This window comes from Nannobrachium achirus, assembly GCF_963921795.1.
Source record: "Nannobrachium achirus genome assembly, chromosome: 1".
Taxonomy (NCBI): domain Eukaryota; kingdom Metazoa; phylum Chordata; class Actinopteri; order Myctophiformes; family Myctophidae; genus Nannobrachium; species Nannobrachium achirus.
This window is the reverse complement of record NC_137810.1, coordinates 62,125,997-62,143,605: the sequence shown is the minus strand read 5'-3', so window position 1 is coordinate 62,143,605 and position 17,609 is coordinate 62,125,997. Positions and strand designations below refer to the sequence as shown.

The 17,609-nt window shown below is 45.7% G+C and overlaps 1 protein-coding gene across 1 annotated transcript in view; it reads left to right on the top strand.

The window, feature by feature from the left end:
- Nucleotides 1–17,609, top strand: part of lnx1 (ligand of numb-protein X 1) — a gene marked incomplete at its 5' end in the record, with an annotated part of 102,999 nt that overhangs the window by 61,737 nt on the left and 23,653 nt on the right. The window contains 2 exons of the mRNA XM_080723170.1: nucleotides 6,560–6,768; nucleotides 12,082–12,519. Coding sequence (XP_080579296.1) covers nucleotides 6,560–6,768; nucleotides 12,082–12,519 — 647 coding nt within the window. The remainder of the gene's footprint in view (nucleotides 1–6,559; nucleotides 6,769–12,081; nucleotides 12,520–17,609) is intronic.

Genomic DNA, 17,609 nt, shown 5'->3' with positions numbered 1-17,609 from the left:
AAGGACGAGTGCTGCTGTTGTTGTTGTTGTTGTTGTTGTTTTCTCAGGCTGGAGCTGTGTGTGTGCACGCGTGTGCGTGCGTGTGTAATGTGCCAGCATGAAACGCGCGCACGTTGTTCTTGGCGGCTTGGACTGTTGTCTCTCGGTGTGATGTCACCGCAGCTGTGTTTGCACTTTCTGATTCTCTGCAGAGACTGAGAGAGTGATAAAGGAATAAATGAGTTTCGCTGTGTGTGCGTGCGCGCGCGTGTGTGTGTGCGTGAGTGCGTGTATGTGTTTGTTTAAGAGAGAGAGAGAGATAGAGAGAGCACAACAAGCATTCATTCAAATCAATGTTTGGTGTGCACATGTGTGCAGGCATGCACAACTGGCATGTGCTATAGCACGTGTGTGCGCGCATGCATTATGTGAGTGTGCGTGTGTGCGTGCGTATGTGTGTGTGTGGGACGCAGATGACAGGGCCGGGAGGCCACAGTGGAACTGTAGCATATGTTCCTTTAATAATTGAGCTGCAGATTGCATAACGGGCGCTACGCGGGCTCCCCTTTGCCAGAGCGGGGAGAGAGATGATCAGAAGGGAAGAGCTGTTTGCCCCGAGGCCGTCCGGACGCCAACAGGCTGCGGGCGGGGGGTCACCCCTCTCATCTGTACCCCCCCACCTCCCCCTCGTTCCTCTTCGCTGCCACGATCGTCATCATCCCTCTCTTCATTTCCTAGCCCCTTCTTCCCTTTCGTCCTCCTCCTCTGCCTCGTCCCAGGGTCGAAGGGGTGGTTTGCGCGTGCAAGGTGACAGAGGGGTCTCTAGGGTCTGCCTTGATGGAGCGGTATTATAGCCAAGGCAGAGGGTTTGATCGAAACCTTGTATGTCCAAAACCGTTCGTTGTGTGCATGTTTATCATTGTTTTAAAGGAGCTATAGTCAACGTTTTCTTGAAAAACGGACGCTAAAATAAAAATAATGTTTTTTTTTTTTTTTATAAAAAAGATAAAGCTTCATTTGTGTGTTTCTATTAAAAAAATACCACAAAAAGAGTAAAATAATGATAAAATAATAATTTCGGCCATTGTCAGACTGACTTTGTTTATAACCCTCTTCTATTCTTTTATATGTGTTGATAAGGGATATAAACAAAGTCGGTCTGACAATGGCCAACATGATTATTTTATCATTATTTTACGCTTTTTTGTGGTCATTTTTGCAAGCTTAATCTTTTTTTATAAAATATTTTTGAAACATTCTTTTTTTTATTTTAGCGTCCGTTTTTCAAGAAAAAGTTGACTATTAGCTCCTTTAAGAATGGTTTAACATAGTGAAAATAGCCGATCTACAGACACACCGCGAGGCGTTGTGTGCTTGTAGATCGGCTATTTTCACTACTTCTGTGCGACACTCTTGTCTGATGAGGCAGGGCTGTTAATTCACGAAAGAACGTACTATTTTGAAACTTGGAGATGCGAGGTTTCTGCCCGACAGTGACAACATGTTACTGTTGACACGCAGGTTGCATCCACACAGCGTGAGAGGGCGTATCCGCTGTGTGGCTGATCTGACCTTGGCTATGAGGGAAAGATGGACTCGTTCTTTTGGCTTATAAGGCTGATTCTCTGGGGATTTTTCAACGCCCTGGGGTTTCGGCACGCTCCCAGGGAGCGTGGAAATCCCTTCCCGGAGCCCTCTGGGAAGGAGCAGCACGGAGTCGGTGGGCCGAAGAAACCTCCCGGAGCGGAATCCGCCTTTAAGCCGATAAGAACGGCCACGGACGGACGGCCCCAGAGGAACTGTGTGTGGTGGGGATTGCATAAGAAGAACGGAGCGGCGTTAGACGAACGATCGTGCTATTCTCTGTAGGCCATCTGCGAGGAGGAGGAGGATGGGATAAAATATTCACGATGGCAGCCCTCCGGAGAGATAAAGATAGAAGGAGAGAAGGACCGATGGGTAGAGAGAGGGGAGCTGGAGGAGGATGATGAAAAAAGACAGGCGTTTTGAGAAACAGAGGGAAAGGGGAACAAGACAAACGCTCTCTATTTGGTTGAGAGGATGAGAGAGAAGGGATGAGGGGAGGAGGAGGTAAAGAAAGGATGATTAAAGAAGGGCTGCTGCGGGGTTTTTCTCTGTTAACGCAACCCTCCTCCCTCCGAGCAAACGGGCTGCCGTGAGGAGAAAATATTGACTTTATAGGAGAGAGAGAGGAGCTGAGAGAGAGAGAGGAGAGAGAAAGAGAGACACAGACAGACAGACAGACAGACAGACAGACAGACAGACAGACAGACAGCGAGACCGACAGAGAGACACTAGGCCAGGGGTTCTCAAACTTTTTTTGTCTCAGGGCACCCCATAAATATTTTTTTTAATCCGAGGCACCCCTGCATTATAATTTTCACTCCCAGCACCTTAAATTTGTAGCATATCGTCGTTGTCGGGTGGAAACCTTGTATGTCCAAAACCGCTCGTTTTGTATTTATCATCTATAAAATGTACTAAACTAGTGAAAACAGCAGATCTGCAAGCACACGGTGTGCTTGTAGATCGGCTGTTTTCACCAGTTGTGTGCGACAGAGGTTTCTGCCTGACAGTGACGATATTATTTTTTTATTATGTTGCGAGGAAAACGTTGAGATAATAGCCATTTTTGGTTAGAACTTACTGAAAATAACTTTGTACTTCAAGTTTAAAATGATACTAAATATTTCTTCAAGAGTCAAAATTTGATAATATATTTCAAATATTATCAAATGATCTTGCGGCACCCCAGGGTGCCCCGTCACCCACTTTGAAAACCCCTGCACTTTGTGCTGCAACGGCAGATGACAACGGCAACCGGAAATGATCGGCGCATCGATCGATCGACCTGGCGCCGTCGCAGGCGTCTCTACTGCGGCTAGCTTTCCACGTAGCGTACTACAACGCCTGCTGCGTAGACGCGTCGCCATGGGAACCCAAGAGATCAGGGAAAGGGGTGGGACCCCGCCGCCGACGGCTGTTTTGCTTAACGGTTTGGACCGCAACGGCGATGACGTCATAGCAGTCCCGCCTCGCGTCGCGGTAGTAGAAACGGGCTCCTTAAAATTCCCCAATGAGAGGCAGAGACAGACTGAACCCGGAGCTGTGGGACAGCTAGAATGTGGGCACAATGCAAACCCTACTGTCTGGCAAAGAGCAAAAAAAAAAGAAATAGCTGATCTACAAGCTCACATTGCGTTTCGAACTTTCGATGCAAAGCCATTTGAGCTTGTATCTGCTATTTTTCTGCAAATGTTCAAATGCAAATTCCTCCATTGTTCGTTACAGCATGCAGTGGGATGAGGCCATAGGCCGCAATTAGAAAGGTAACATCCCTTTATGTCTGTCGATAAAACAGCATACAGTACAAGACATTCTATGTTTAGAATCCCTCTATTGCGCAAGTATAATATCGATATATACAGGAATTAAGCTGTGGCATTTGGTGCCGTGACAACCCATCAAAACAACATTTCACAATTAACCCAAGGATAACAACGAGGAACACGGAAATACACTAATGTCTGTATGAGTCACAATATTTAGTGACCCCACCCTCTTGTACAGTACCTTAGCTCATAGCAGAAACTCGCAATCACAGCAGAATCTCATGTTCATGAAACCAGTCTGGTTTGATAAGGCTGGTGATAAAGTTGGTTTGCTCCTGCATAGAAACTAGATAGTGTTGTTGTGACCGCCAGGTCGCAGTTACTATCAAAACCTCCACCGGCTGTCAGTCTGTCTGTCTACTCATATCTCCGCCACCGTTGGCCCTATCCATGCCAAACTTTGCACACACACTCCTTGGCTGCCAAACCACAACCTAACCTCCACCCTCATTTCTCACATGGCCCTCTTCTAGCGCCACCATAAGGCAGATTCTTGCACATACACACTGCTCCTACAGATTTTGCCCTAAAATCACGCAAAGTGGTACACAGTATGTCTAGAGTCCTGTAATCAACATGGATCTGTCCCATTTAGTGCCACCATCAGGCCGATTCTTTTCAAACACATTTTTGGACACTGCTCCTACAGATTTTCCCCTGAAATCACGCAAAGCGGTACACAGTATCTCTAGAGTCATGTCATCAACATGGATCTGTCCCATTTCCCATATTCCCTCCTGATTGGCTACGGCTGCCTTCTAAAGTTTGTGTATGCGACGTGACGGTCGCTTATCTCCCGATTAGGGAGTCTTACTGGTTGATTTGTAAGCTAGTTTGTGTGGAATATGTGTAAATACGTGTTCGCTGGTGTTACGGCTAAGCTGTGTATGTGTGTGTGTGCGCGTGCGCGTGTGTGTGTTCGTGCGTAATGTGCGAAAAAATGCACGTATAGGCCTACCCTGCTATAACGGCATGTTCTTGCTCTTCCAACTCAAGTAACCTTGTGGAAACGTTGGACTTTTTGCAGCTCTTCCCAACCAAGCATGCTCATTTACAGATGTGTATACGTGACTAATGATACAAACATGAAGCAGGACCGTCAGCCAAGTGAATCCCCCCCCGTCCGTCGCATTGGAGGCGCTTGTTTTACTAACCTGGGGGGGAGCAGAAACAGCTGGTTCCTCTACGGAGCTAAACTACTGCCTCAGCCTTCCCACTGCTGCACCCCCCACACCCAGGGGCGTCACACCAAATTCTGGGCCCTGGGTACAAGGATTCACTGCTGGGGGGCCCCCCATGAATGTTAACTATTGAAAAATAGCAGATATACAAGCTCACAGTGCGAGCTTGTAGATCTGCTATTTTTGAAATATTGTGAAAATGTGTGCAAGAGACCTACGTTTCCCATGTCAGTGGTGCTCAAACGTTTTCATGTCAAGGACACCCAGGATGATATGTATTTGGCCACGGACCCCCATCTCAAAATATTTAGTTCCAAATTTGAGTTACAAATGTCCGCTTAAACAATACATATATTGAAAGATTTGCACGCATTTTCACAACTTTTCAAAAATACCAGTATCTACAAGCTCGCAGCGCGGCACTCGGTGCCGCGCTGCGAGCTTGTATATCTGCTATTTTTCAATAGCCTAAGTTACTAGGGCCCCTCCACCTTGGGCCCTAGCAACTCAGTCCCACTCCCCCCCCCTTTTGACGCCCCTGCCCCCAACCACCCCAAAGCATCTCGCCTTTTGTTTTACTTGGCTTTGGAGTGGTTTTTTCCCCTCTAGTGGTGTTTCAGAATGGTGTTTTTTTCAAAGTGTAGGGCCTGCCAGGGAGAAAATGGAAAGGAGAGCATGATGAATGAATAGATAAATGAAATGATGGCCTAATAATGAAATCCAACCTGGCATCCCTGGCTTTGGTCATGTCATTTTGTTAAAGAAAGAAATAGCAAAGCTAGCAGAAAAAATAGCCCACAGCAGTGCAGCACATTCGCTACAAGCTCTCTTGTCGGGTGGCTCGTACGTTCAGATCGGTTAGTTTCCCAGGGTTCAACTTCGATAACAGCTAAAAGTAGCAGATCGACGAGTGGATCTGCTCCTTTTGGTGAGTGTGAGTGTATTGTTTGGGGGTCCTTGCAGGGTTCCCGCGGTCATGAAATTCCTAGAAATATTTTGAAGTTTATTTTCAGTAGAGGAAAAGTTTGGGAATTGAATAAGGGTCCTGCAAGGTCCTGGAAAATGTTTCGATATGCCTTGTTTTTGGCTATTGATTTTGTTAACAAAACATTGTATACATGTATAACATTACACAAAATATGTAACGTGAGTATTTTTTTCCCTGGCCTGCGTGATTGTTGCCTAATGTATGTGACTAAAAGAACAGATCTACAAGCTCACAAAGTGCTGCAGCGTGTAGTTAGCTTATAGATCTGTTCCTTTGTCACGTGACACCAAACTGTGCAGTGCAACTATAACCATTCAGAGCAACACATGAATCGTCAGTGATGAAGCATAAGCAAGTTAACTGCTAGTTATGATATATTGGTTGAACTAGTATCCACTATGCCCTAGGATAGGCGGTGTAGAAAAGAATTTGGCACGAAATTTGTAATGGAATTATACCATAATACCATTCTATGCTTTATTTTTGCTACACTGCCTGTCTTTGGGCATTGCACATAGGAGCAAGAGACTCGTTATTGCACTGAATAATTGTTATATAGGCCTGGAAATTGGGTTAGATATTCTGGAAAAGTTTTGGAAATTCATTGGTAAAAATGTTTGGGAACCCTGTCTGTTTAACACTTGGAGAAATGTGTTGTTAGCCTGATAGTTACATTTTCAGGCCGCGACCCCCAAAATCATCATATTTTACCCTGACGAGAGTTGAGGCATTACATTTTGTATAACAGGGTTCTGTTGTGAAAATAGCTGATCTACAGTACATGAGGCGTTGTGAGCATGTAGATCGGCTATTTTCACAATTTCTGCCAATGTGTCATTTTAGAGATATTAAAAAGTCCATAAATTGTCCCCCCCCCCTCCTGGGTTGAGAACCACTGCTTTAGATGAGTGTGAGTGGATTGTTTGGGGGGTCCTTGGCATGGGAGCGGTTTGGGGGTCCTTTGCGTAACACTCCTCTCCATGTTGTGCTCCCCCCAGTGCTGTCGCTGCCTCAGCTGCACCACCTCATCCCCGACGGCGAGGTCACCAGCATCAAGATCACGCGGGCCGAGCCCGCCGAGCCCCTGGCCATCAGCATCGTGGGGGGCAACGAGACCCCCCTGGTACGCATCCTCATCCAGGACATCTACCGGGAGGGGGTGATCGCCCGCGATGGACGCCTCCTGCCCGGAGACATGATCCTTAAGGTGGGGACCAGGTTTTTGTTTATGTTTATGTTTATTCAGCTTTCAGCATGATCTCAGATGTTTAAAAAAGACAGGTGCCATAAAAAACACTGAATTATTTTGCTGATTACAATACAAAATTTCAAATATAAAAATGCAAAATATAAAAATGCATTTGCCTATCTAAAAGTCCAACAACCTAAAAACACAAATCTAGAATCCACTATCATTTAGAAGTCTGCACATATATGGGATTGGTGATTTCTTGTATCTCTCAGTTTTGCATGTTAGGGTGTCCAGGTCGTCTCCGTTCCTTGTTTGGCGACCAGAGATCTCCTTCCTGAGGGGGGGGGGGGGGTAGACAATTTCTGAAGTTGGACTTAAACAGCTTAAACAGCATACTCCAGCACTGGAGTATGCAGTTCAGTCTGGCAAGGTTTGGTTTGGCTGAGGGTGGAGTTAGTTTACAACAGTGTTTCTCAACCACTGTGCCTGGGGACCTTTGGTGTGCACCTGAGAAGGGTCAAGAGTGCCCCTTGAAACTGCTTGAAAGCCAGTATTGTATTTATCATTTTAAAAATGATTTAAACTAGTGAAAACAGCCGATCTACAAGCACACAACGCCTCGCGGTGCGAGGCGTTGTGTGCTTGTAGATCGGCTGTTTTCACTACTGTTGTGTGACAGCCTTGTATGATGAAGCAGGGCTTTGCTTTGCGAAGAAACGTACACATTTGAAACTTGGAGATACAAGGTTTCTTCCCGGCAGTGACGATATTTACACTCCCGTATTATGTTGGTGTGCCCATGGATTCTTGGGACATGAAAAGTGTGCCCATGCAGAAAAAAAGGTTGAGAAACACTGGTTTACAAGACCACCTGAACCCTATAGCGTCACCTATTCTGAGGGTGAGCATTCTGAGAAAATGATATAGCCTATAAGCTCAGAATGCGTGCGGACATGTTGAATAGAGAAGGTACAGACTTATGGCACTGGTTCCCAAGCACCAGTGGTGAAAGAGGTTTGAAATTCTTGCCGGAACTGTCATAAATTGGCCGCGCGGTGCGCGGCCGAAAAAAATTTGGGAGGCTCTAATCCCCCAAAACCCCTGAAATGCATAGAAAACTGCATTTTGGGAGGCCCACCTGCTGCCCTTCTATAATAAGCCTCTTCATATTGTTCATTGTTCCATACAGAAGGGTAAGCATATATATGTTATTATTATATTTATTATATTATTATTAATATTATTATAACCAGTTATCTAAAGTAACTAAGTAGACCTACATTTACTAAAGTACTGTATTTAAGTACAGGTTTTAAGTATAGCCTAGCCTACTTTACTGGAGTATTTCCAATACTTTTAATTCTACTCCACTACATCTCCCATTTCCAGATGCAGAATTGAATCATTTTGGTCTATTCTGCATTTATTGCCGCATGCAGGCACAGACACGAGTCCTCCTAGAGATGGGATTTATGGCTCTTTGAAGTGAGCCGGATCTCTGGGATCCGTTCCTTTCAAAGAGCCGTTCAAAAGACGTAGGCCTACATTTTGATACTTCTACTACTCAAGTACATTAACATTCCAAACTGCTACTTGATTGCAGTATTGATATTTCTAAAGAAATTGAGTAATTTTCCCACCACTGTTCATTAGAAAGGAACGGCTCCCTACTGTGAACCGAATCCTATCGTTCATGTCAAAGAGCCGTTCAAAAGACTCGATTCGTTCGCGAACGTCCCACCCACTCGCTCCGTGTCAAACAAACACTGAAACGCAAACAGACTGGATCACACTGACCTACACAAACCCACGGGAATAATTTAGAAGCACTTTATCAGAAAATATACCTAGTAACACTTGTGTACTGTATGTTAATCTGACTTTAGTATAGGCTATTGTTTTCTTCCTGGACGTGCGTTTGTGGCTGGCTATTTAACATGGGATTTTGACAGCTGGCTTCTCCTCTTCTTAACGGAACGCCGTTCCGGCCCCGAATGTTTTAACGGAACGGGGGTTCCGGCCGTTCCGGCTCACTTTCACCACTGCCAAGCACTGGGTCGGGGCCCATTTGTGGGTCGCAGACTCGCAGACACATTTTTGTGGGTCCCTGAAATTTTTGTTTCCATTTAGTTTTTAATTATTATTTCAAAACATAAAAAAAAAATGAAAAAAAAAACATTCCCAAAAAAAGATAAACTGTCCATGAATTAAAAAACAAATTCAATGTTTTTTTTGTTTTTTTTTTTCAGTAATTCATGAACACATTTAATTAGAATCGATGAAATTCCATAAATTAGAAAATACATGTTTAAAAGGTTGTGAAAATAGCCGATCTACAAGCTTCACGCCGCGTTGTGAGCTTGTAGATCTGCTCTTTTCAATTTTCACTAGTTTGGGTCTTGGCCAAACGTCTAATTTCTGTTTTGGTTTCACGAGCCAAAAAGTTTGGGAACCACTGCTCTATTGTGCATCTCCTTTGATCAAATGGATCTTTAGTAACACGACACGGATGGAATCTTTAGTAACACGACACAATACGGTAAAGAACAATGCCGGTATTGTACGCAAGAGATTCGCTGAATAAATGCTCCTATTTCCATACAGTAGATTATCATCTCATGACACACTCTTCACGAGTTTCACTTGGATGACTGTTCATGTTTGTTTTTTTTGGCTGGCAGCGGTTCGTCTGTTTCATGACGTCATGCATGCCATGTACAGTAGCAGCATGAGCTGTCACTGGTCTACTTTTGAGGGGGGCGTTGTGAGCTTGTAGATCTGCTATTTTTGGCCAAAGTTCTCAGAATACGGACGTTAGGGTTCAAGTGGTTAATATAAAAAAGGAGAAAAAAGTTTCTATCACACAAAGATTTGATGGACCCCCCTGTAGTAACTCTGAGGACCCCCTAGGGGTCCCGGACCCCCTGTTGAAGACCCCTGGTGTATGTCATTGTTTGTTCCATTTGCAATGGAAAACGATGGTCTACACTAAAATAACATTTATTAATTGAGCCGAGAAGTGATTGTGGAACTATTGTAATGATCTGTCTGCATCCAGCATACTTCAATACTGAGCTATTATGTATTCTATCATACATAATGCAAATTGGTGGTCAAGGTCAAGAAGATACATTATTTATGAACGCATTGATTATTACATTAATAGTAATAATATCTCAAATGTAGGCCTACAGTATATAGAGCTTTTCTAGCTCGCTTGATTATTCATGCACAACTTCTTATTTATGCATCCTAGAAGGTTGAGGCTGGTTGCATTTGAGAGCGCGTCTCAAACCATTTCAGGTCTAGCTACCTACAGTAGATCAAGGAAGATCAAAGAAGGAAAGGACACAGACGTAATTTTAGGCTCCATGGCCATCCGCCATGACACTCTCGGTGGCAAAACTGGCACCGGAGGTTCGGTGAATAACATTGGAGTATATGAGCGCCGGCTGGGGCAGCTCATGAACAAAAAATAATTCTGAACGATAGAGACCTTTATAAAACACTCAGCTCAGGAATATAAAAGAAAACATGTCACACATTGTTTTGTGCTGTGTTGCTTTTCGGCGAGTACACTGTATAACATTATAGAGGCATCTAAAGAGCACAATTTACGTTTCTGAACTAGATAGTATCGCGAGACTCCACCATTCCCTGTCTGGAATCCAAATCTCGCGATAGCTCAGAGATAGAAACTATACTTGCCGCTGTTTAGGTGCCTCAATAACATTATGTACTGTGCACATCGAAAAGCAAGTGATTGTAAAAATACCTGTGATATGTCTTCTTTTATATTCCTGGAGCGATTATACAACAAAGGTCTCTATCGTTCAGAATAATGTTTTGTTCATGAGCTGTCCCAGCCGAAGCTCATAGACGCTAATGTTATTCACCGAACTTCCGGTGCCAGTTCTGCCACCCAAAGTGTCATGGCTGTGTCTTCTCCTCTTGCTCCTAGCAATAGATGACATTTAATGACATATTAAGATACTTATGTAATACAATAATTGCGACCGTAGGTCACATTTAGTATGAAAACTTGCAGATCATGTCCTTCCGTCCGTCCGTCATGCCGCATATCACGCTCCATATATGGCCAAGTCATCTCCATATATGGAGCTGGCCAATACCTCTACATCTGACCTCACAGACTCCAGATATGGATACAGCTGATCTGTTCTGACATCACAATGATGACTCGACCAGCCAGATTAATAGTTTAACTCCTGCTTCTTAACTGTGCCGTATTAAGAAGCTCTGATGTTTCAGCGTGACCTCACCCTAAAGGGCGTCTTACTGGTAACTGAACACAGGCAAACGTGCATATCGACAATCACACTGTGCCGTGGTGAATGACCATGTTGCGCTGTAACCACTTTAACCACTATTGTATGCTTTAACTACTAGTAAGACACATAAGGGCTTGGCCAGTGATATCGTACCATATTAATATTGATGACATCAGGGATCTCCATTTATGGGCATAAAAGGGATTCTGGGGAATACCCATATATGAACATTTACATATATGGAGATCCAGGTGATGGTAGTCAGCTCCACATAGGGATCTCCATATGGGCATAAAGGGATTTGGTTCCCCTGGCAACACAGGGATCTCCATATATGGGCATAAAAGGGATTTGGTTTCCCAAGACAAGCGTAACCCATACAGACACAAACAAGATGTGATGGTCTCAAAAATAAAAATCACACCCAATGTGAAGTGAGCGGTGGTCGTGCTTGCATAACGTCTTTAGACTAGGATTTGAGTCTAGGATGTACAGGCTATGCTACACTACACACGCTGAGGAAAAAGGCTACAGACACACGCACAGCCACTCTATGGAGCGGTTTACCACCTCCCAAAAAAAAATATATATATATATATATATATAGCAGATATACTCACAGCAGATATACTCACAGCACGGCACAGCAAATCTTTTAAAGACAACATTTGTAACTCAAATCTTTGCTTCTGGGGGGGTCCCTGGAACAGAATATTTTGAGACGGGCGACAATCACACGTTTACGAGCACCACAATAAGTCTGTGGTGAATGACCATGTTGCGTTGTAACCACCACTATTTTATGCTTTAACTGTTATAATAGCAGATCTACAAGCTCACAGCGCGGCACCAAGTGACGCTCTGCGAGCTTGTAGATCTGCTATTTTTGAAAAAACGTGAAAATGGTTGTAGATCTGCTATTTTTGAAAAAACGTGAAAATGGTTGTAGATCTGCTATTTTTTGACAAAATCTTGAAAGTCTTTTAAAGCCAACATTTGTACCTCAACTCTTTGCTTTCTTTGCGTGCCCCCCCAGGTGAACGGCATCGACATCAGCAACGTGCCGCACTGCTTCGCCCTGGCCACGCTGAAGCAGCCCTGCCAGCTGCTGCGCCTCACCGTGCTGCGCGAGCAGCGCCACCGCTACCGCTCGCACCCCTACGGCGGGCACGGCCACGCCCACGACGCCGCGGGCGGCGGCGGCGGCTACCCGGGCCACGGCGGCGGTGGCGGCATGGCGGGCGGCGGGGGAGACAACAGCGTGCACGTGGTGCTCAACAAGAGCGTGCCCGACGAGCAGCTGGGCATCAAGCTGGTGCGGCGGCCCGAGGAGCACGGCGTCTACATCTTCCACCTTCTGGAGGGGGGGCTGGCGGCGCGCGACGGGCAGCTGTGCGTCGGGGACCGCGTGCTGGCCATCAACGGGCACGACCTGCGCTACGGGGCCCCCGAGCACGCCGCGCTGCTTATTCAGGTGAGGCATTAAAGGGGGGCCTCATCCCCGAGGCCCGGGGGGGGCGGTATAGGGTGGAAGGGTTAGAGGTGAGGGAGAACGTGTTTGTTTGGGGTGAGACATCTGTGTTTTATGTGTGTGTGTGTGTGGGGGAGGATGGAGTCGACGAAAGCTAAGATCACTGTGCAACTCACTCTCACTGCCCGAACGGCCTCTCCTGACTTCTTGGGACACATGAATGAAACCTGAGTGCGGCAGTGGCGTCAGTTCAGAAAAAGCTAAGGTATGGCAACATGACTGGACGAAGGCGCGCGTGCAAGACATGTTGCCATACCTTAGCAACAGGCATGATACATTTATTTTAAGAAGTACATTCTATTTCCCCCCCGTTTCTAAGGTTTCTTGGGCTGGATATGGCAGCCTGGAATGGTTGTTCAAGTGCAGCTAAACTTGGCATGTTAGTAAACGTGCCACAATAACTTGTTAAAGTGACCATTTTGTCAAATTTGGCATTTGTAGTTATTTTACTGTAATTTAACAACATAATAACTAGAACGGATAGACAAAGAGACATGGATTTATATTTAAGTAACTTTTGTTTTCCCCTCTGGACCCAGGGTATGGCAGCTGCATACCCCTGCCATACCCAATTGACGCCCCTGGAGTGCGGCATCTTATGTTGAAAGAATCGCCCTCTCTGTGTAGAAATCCATGCCGTTACGCCACGGGAGAGTGTTTTTTGCAGGTCTTTCAGTCCGAATGTATCAAAAAAACAACTGGGTTAAGCACCGTTGGTCCGACCAGTTTAACATTTACCAGGTTAACATTCACCAGCGTCAGCAGGTTAGCATTTCACCAGGTTAGCATTCACCAGCGTTAGTTTTACTGAGGTTAGGGTTAAGATTAAGGTTAGGTTTAGGTGTATCTCCGTTCCCCCTGACTTTCGTCACCTCTGCGCAGCCAATCACAAGCTTCCGCTGCCTTAACCCAGTTGCTTTTTTGATACACTCAGACTGAAAGACCTTACGCCACGTCTCCAGTAATTACTTGATCATGCTTAGTTCAGTGTGGCATCAAGCACCAAAAATAGCCGACCTCCAAGCTCACAACGCGTCGCAGCGCGACGCGTTGTGAGCTTGGAGGTTGGCTATTTTCGATATGTTCACTCTCTAACATTCTCTGCACGTCCCTGGATGGCAGAGCGGTTAAAGGGCGTACCACATTATAGACTTTGACGCAGCACGATAACGAGTCCCAGGTTTGATTCCCCATGCAGTGTACTACCGAAATAAAGGCAGAAAAGCTCCAAAAGAATCCATCGAAAAGCGGTTTCACAAACATTCATGACATTTTTAAATATTTTACAATCTTCTAAAATAGTGTCTCTACAAGCTTTTTAATCGTAACGCAAAGTATACATACGGCTTAAGTGATTAAATATGCTCCATACATACCGGTACAGTACACACACACACATACACGCACACGCACACACACACACGCACGCACGCACGCACGCACGCACGCACGCACGCACGCACGCACGCACGCACGCACGCACACACACACACACACACACACACACACACACACACACGTGTTGTTGTTTCGTTTACAGTACTTCGTGGGGTGGAACAACCTCATGGCAGACATAGTTGCACACATGTTTATATTTATAGAATAATGACACGAGCAGGATACTGTAGCGTGGGGGGGGGTGATGTCATTCCTACAGTGTCCTCTGGGTTATTGCAGTTAATGGTGCTTAATGGTGCTCTAGCTGCTGGCCAGTGTGTCTGCGCTCGACGCTGCGGCTAATCGGGTTGAATCGCGGTGCGACTGCGCTCCAGTAGAGGCAGCCAGGCAGGCAGGCCATGCTGTTGGCTGTGCTTCCTGATTGGCTGTTTAGTGGGTGGCTGGTGGCGTGTTCTGTGGCTAATGGTGGTTAACCACACAAGCCCTAGCCAGGGGCGTCACAAGGGAGGGGGAAGTGGGACTGAGTTACTAGGGCCCAAGGAGGTGGAGGGGGCCTTTATTATTTTATACTTTAGCTATTGAAAAATAGCAGATATACAAGCTCACAATGCGTCGCATCACGACGCGTTGTGAGCTTGTAGATCGGCTGTTTTCAAATATCCAAGGTATAAAATAGGGCTAAAGTGGTTTGTGTATGTTTTATAATATTATAATTTATATCTGCAAAGTAACTAGTAACCAAAGTTTTCAAATAATTGTAGTGGAGTAAAAGTACAATATTTAGATCCAAGATGTAGTGGGGTAAAAAAAAATAAAGGAAATTGGAAATACTCAAGTAAAGTACAAACACCTCAAAATCTACTTAAGCACAGTACTTAAGTAAATGTACTTAGTTACTTTTTACACCACTGAAAATAGCTGATCTACAAGCTTATAGTCGTCTCTTTTCAGGAAAGAGATTTGCTGTTGAGGGAAGAAAGGAGGGGGGCAACTATTGTGTAAAGCCCTGGGGGGACCCTGGTCAATGAAGTATATAGGGTTTATTAAGTGTTTTAATGGCGGCGTGTGTCTGCGGGTTTGATTGGAGCGTGGCGCTCTGCTCTGGGCTCCCTGTCGGTTAGGCGACTGGCTGGCACTGGTCGCGTCGCCGAGGAGCCAAGATGGCCTCTCTCACCGCCAGGGATGTCACACCACATTCTGGGCCCTGGGTACAAGGATTCACTGCGGGCCCCCCATGAATGTTCTTCACAAAGGGCGGGGGTTTAACCCATTTAGACTGGGAACGCATTATTACGCGTTATTTTGTGCTTTAGCTATTGAAAAATAGCAGATGTACAAGCTCGCAGCGCGGCACCGAGTTTTGTAAATCTGCTATTTTTTGAAAAATCGTGAAAGTTTATGCAAGGTTTTTTGAAAAGAAATATGTTTCTATGTCAGTGGTGCTCAAACTTTTTCATGTAAAGGACGCCCAAAATGATATGTATTTGGCCACGGACCCCCATCTCAAAATATTTAGTTCCAGCGACCCACCAGGAGCAAAATTTGAGTTACAAATGTTCGCTTAAAAAAATACATACATTCAAAGATTTGCACACATTTTCACGACTTTTCAAAAAATAGCAGATCTACCAGCTCGCAATATCTTGCTATTTTTCAATAGCTATAAAGTATATCAAATAATTGGGCCCTAGTAACTCAGTCCCACTCCCCCCCCCCACCCTAGTGACGCCCCTACCTCTCTCACAGCGGGCACTTTCTGTCAGAGATTAAGAACTGGCGGGAAAACGATTAAATTAGCCCAATTAAGGCGATAACGAGCTGGACTGGGTAATTTAGGAGGCAGCTCCCCACCGGAGAGAGAGAGAGTAGTAGCAGGGGCCAATCTCACAGCATCACCGGGGGGATTGAGAGGACGTGTGTGTGTGTGTGTGTGTGTGTGTGTGTGTGTGTGTGTGTGTGTGTGTGTGTGTGTGTGTGTGTGTGTGTGTGTGTGTGTGTGTGTGTGTGTGTGTGTGTGTGTGTGTGTGTGTGTGGTTTGTGTCGCGCGAAACGGACTAAAAGTCTAGTCGAAACGGAATTGCAGGAGTTTTGGGGGCCGCAGAGGGAGGAGAAATCGTTTCAAACTATACGGCTATTCTGGGCTATTTAACGGGCAGCAGTAGTAATGAGATAGATAAACAGAGGAATGCAACAACAACACAGCCTGTGGTGGTAGACGTATGAGTAGACGTACAAGTACACCACACACACACGCACACGCACGCACGCACGCACACACACGCACACACACTTGAGCGTCCCAGTGTGACTCTCTCTAACACAAGTGAGAGTTTCACACTCCAGGGCAGATGGCTCTTGTCTTGACATCATCGCTATGCCTCTTCTTCCTGCACATGAGTCACTGTGTCTGCGGGGAGGAGGAGGAGGAGGAGGCGATGACTCGTGTCTCGTGTCACATTTGGGTGGCACAGTACAGTAGGTCAGTGGTGCTCAACCTTTTCAGGCCGCAGCCCCCAAAATAATCATATTTTAACAATCCACCCCCCCCCCCCCCCCCCACCCTGGCGAGAACTAGAAGTTGAGGCATTACATTTTGTATAACACAGTTCTATTGTGAAAATAACAGATCTACATGCATGCTCACAATGCCTCACAAGGCGAGGCGTTGTGTATTTTCACAATTTCTGTCTCTAATATTTGAGAGTTTGGCCAATGTTTAGAGGTATTAAAAAGTCCTTAAGAAATCACTTTAGAAATGTGCAGATACCCTATATATACTTAGGGCTGTATTTTGATTGTCTTAAGTACCAGCTCTTATGCCTTAAATTAAAGGCCTGTTCATACTGTCTCCGACCACCAAACTTTTCGCCAGAAAGGTCTGGTTCAACTACAAAATGTAGTCACTCACATCTTCTGAAAAGCATTACCCTGAATTAGAGTTCGGAAAGCTGCACGTCGGAAGGTCGGAACTCTCAGAAGAAAAGTTTGGTGGTTGGAGACAGTATGGACACACCTTTAAGTTAAGGCATAAGAGCTGGTACTTAAGACAATTAAAATACAGCCCTTACATTTTAGCTTGGGCACGGTGGCGCAGTGGTTAGCGCTTCACCTCACAGCTAGAAGATCCTGGGTTCGATTCCCGCCGGGGGAAGCTGTGGGCACTGGGGGCGTGTTCCTCCCTCCACATCATCAGTGCCCACACCCTAGGTGGGGTTGGCGATAGGGCCTTTCTGTGTGGAGTTGGGTGCATGTTCTCCCCGTGTCTTCTAAGGTAAATGCCCTCACAAAAACATGCAGTAGTCCTGGTTTCTATACTACCTCCTCCTAGCCAGCCAGGTGCTCCCCAATTCCCCTGGCACGGCAGGGGGAGAGCGAATACCCGGACTACAGGTTAGGTAATTGCCACTGGGTGAGAAAATGGGTTGCAAAAAAAACATGGGATAGAGTAAAAAAAAAGAAATATCTTGGTTTGTTTACTTTTGAGAGAGAAAACAATGTTGCACATTAAGTTAATCATATGGGGACCCCCACCATATGGGGACCCGACCCCCCCCCCCCCCCCCCCCCCACCCCACAGGTTGAGAACCACTGCAGTAGGTCAGTGGTTAGCACTGCTGCCAAACCGCAGAAAGGAA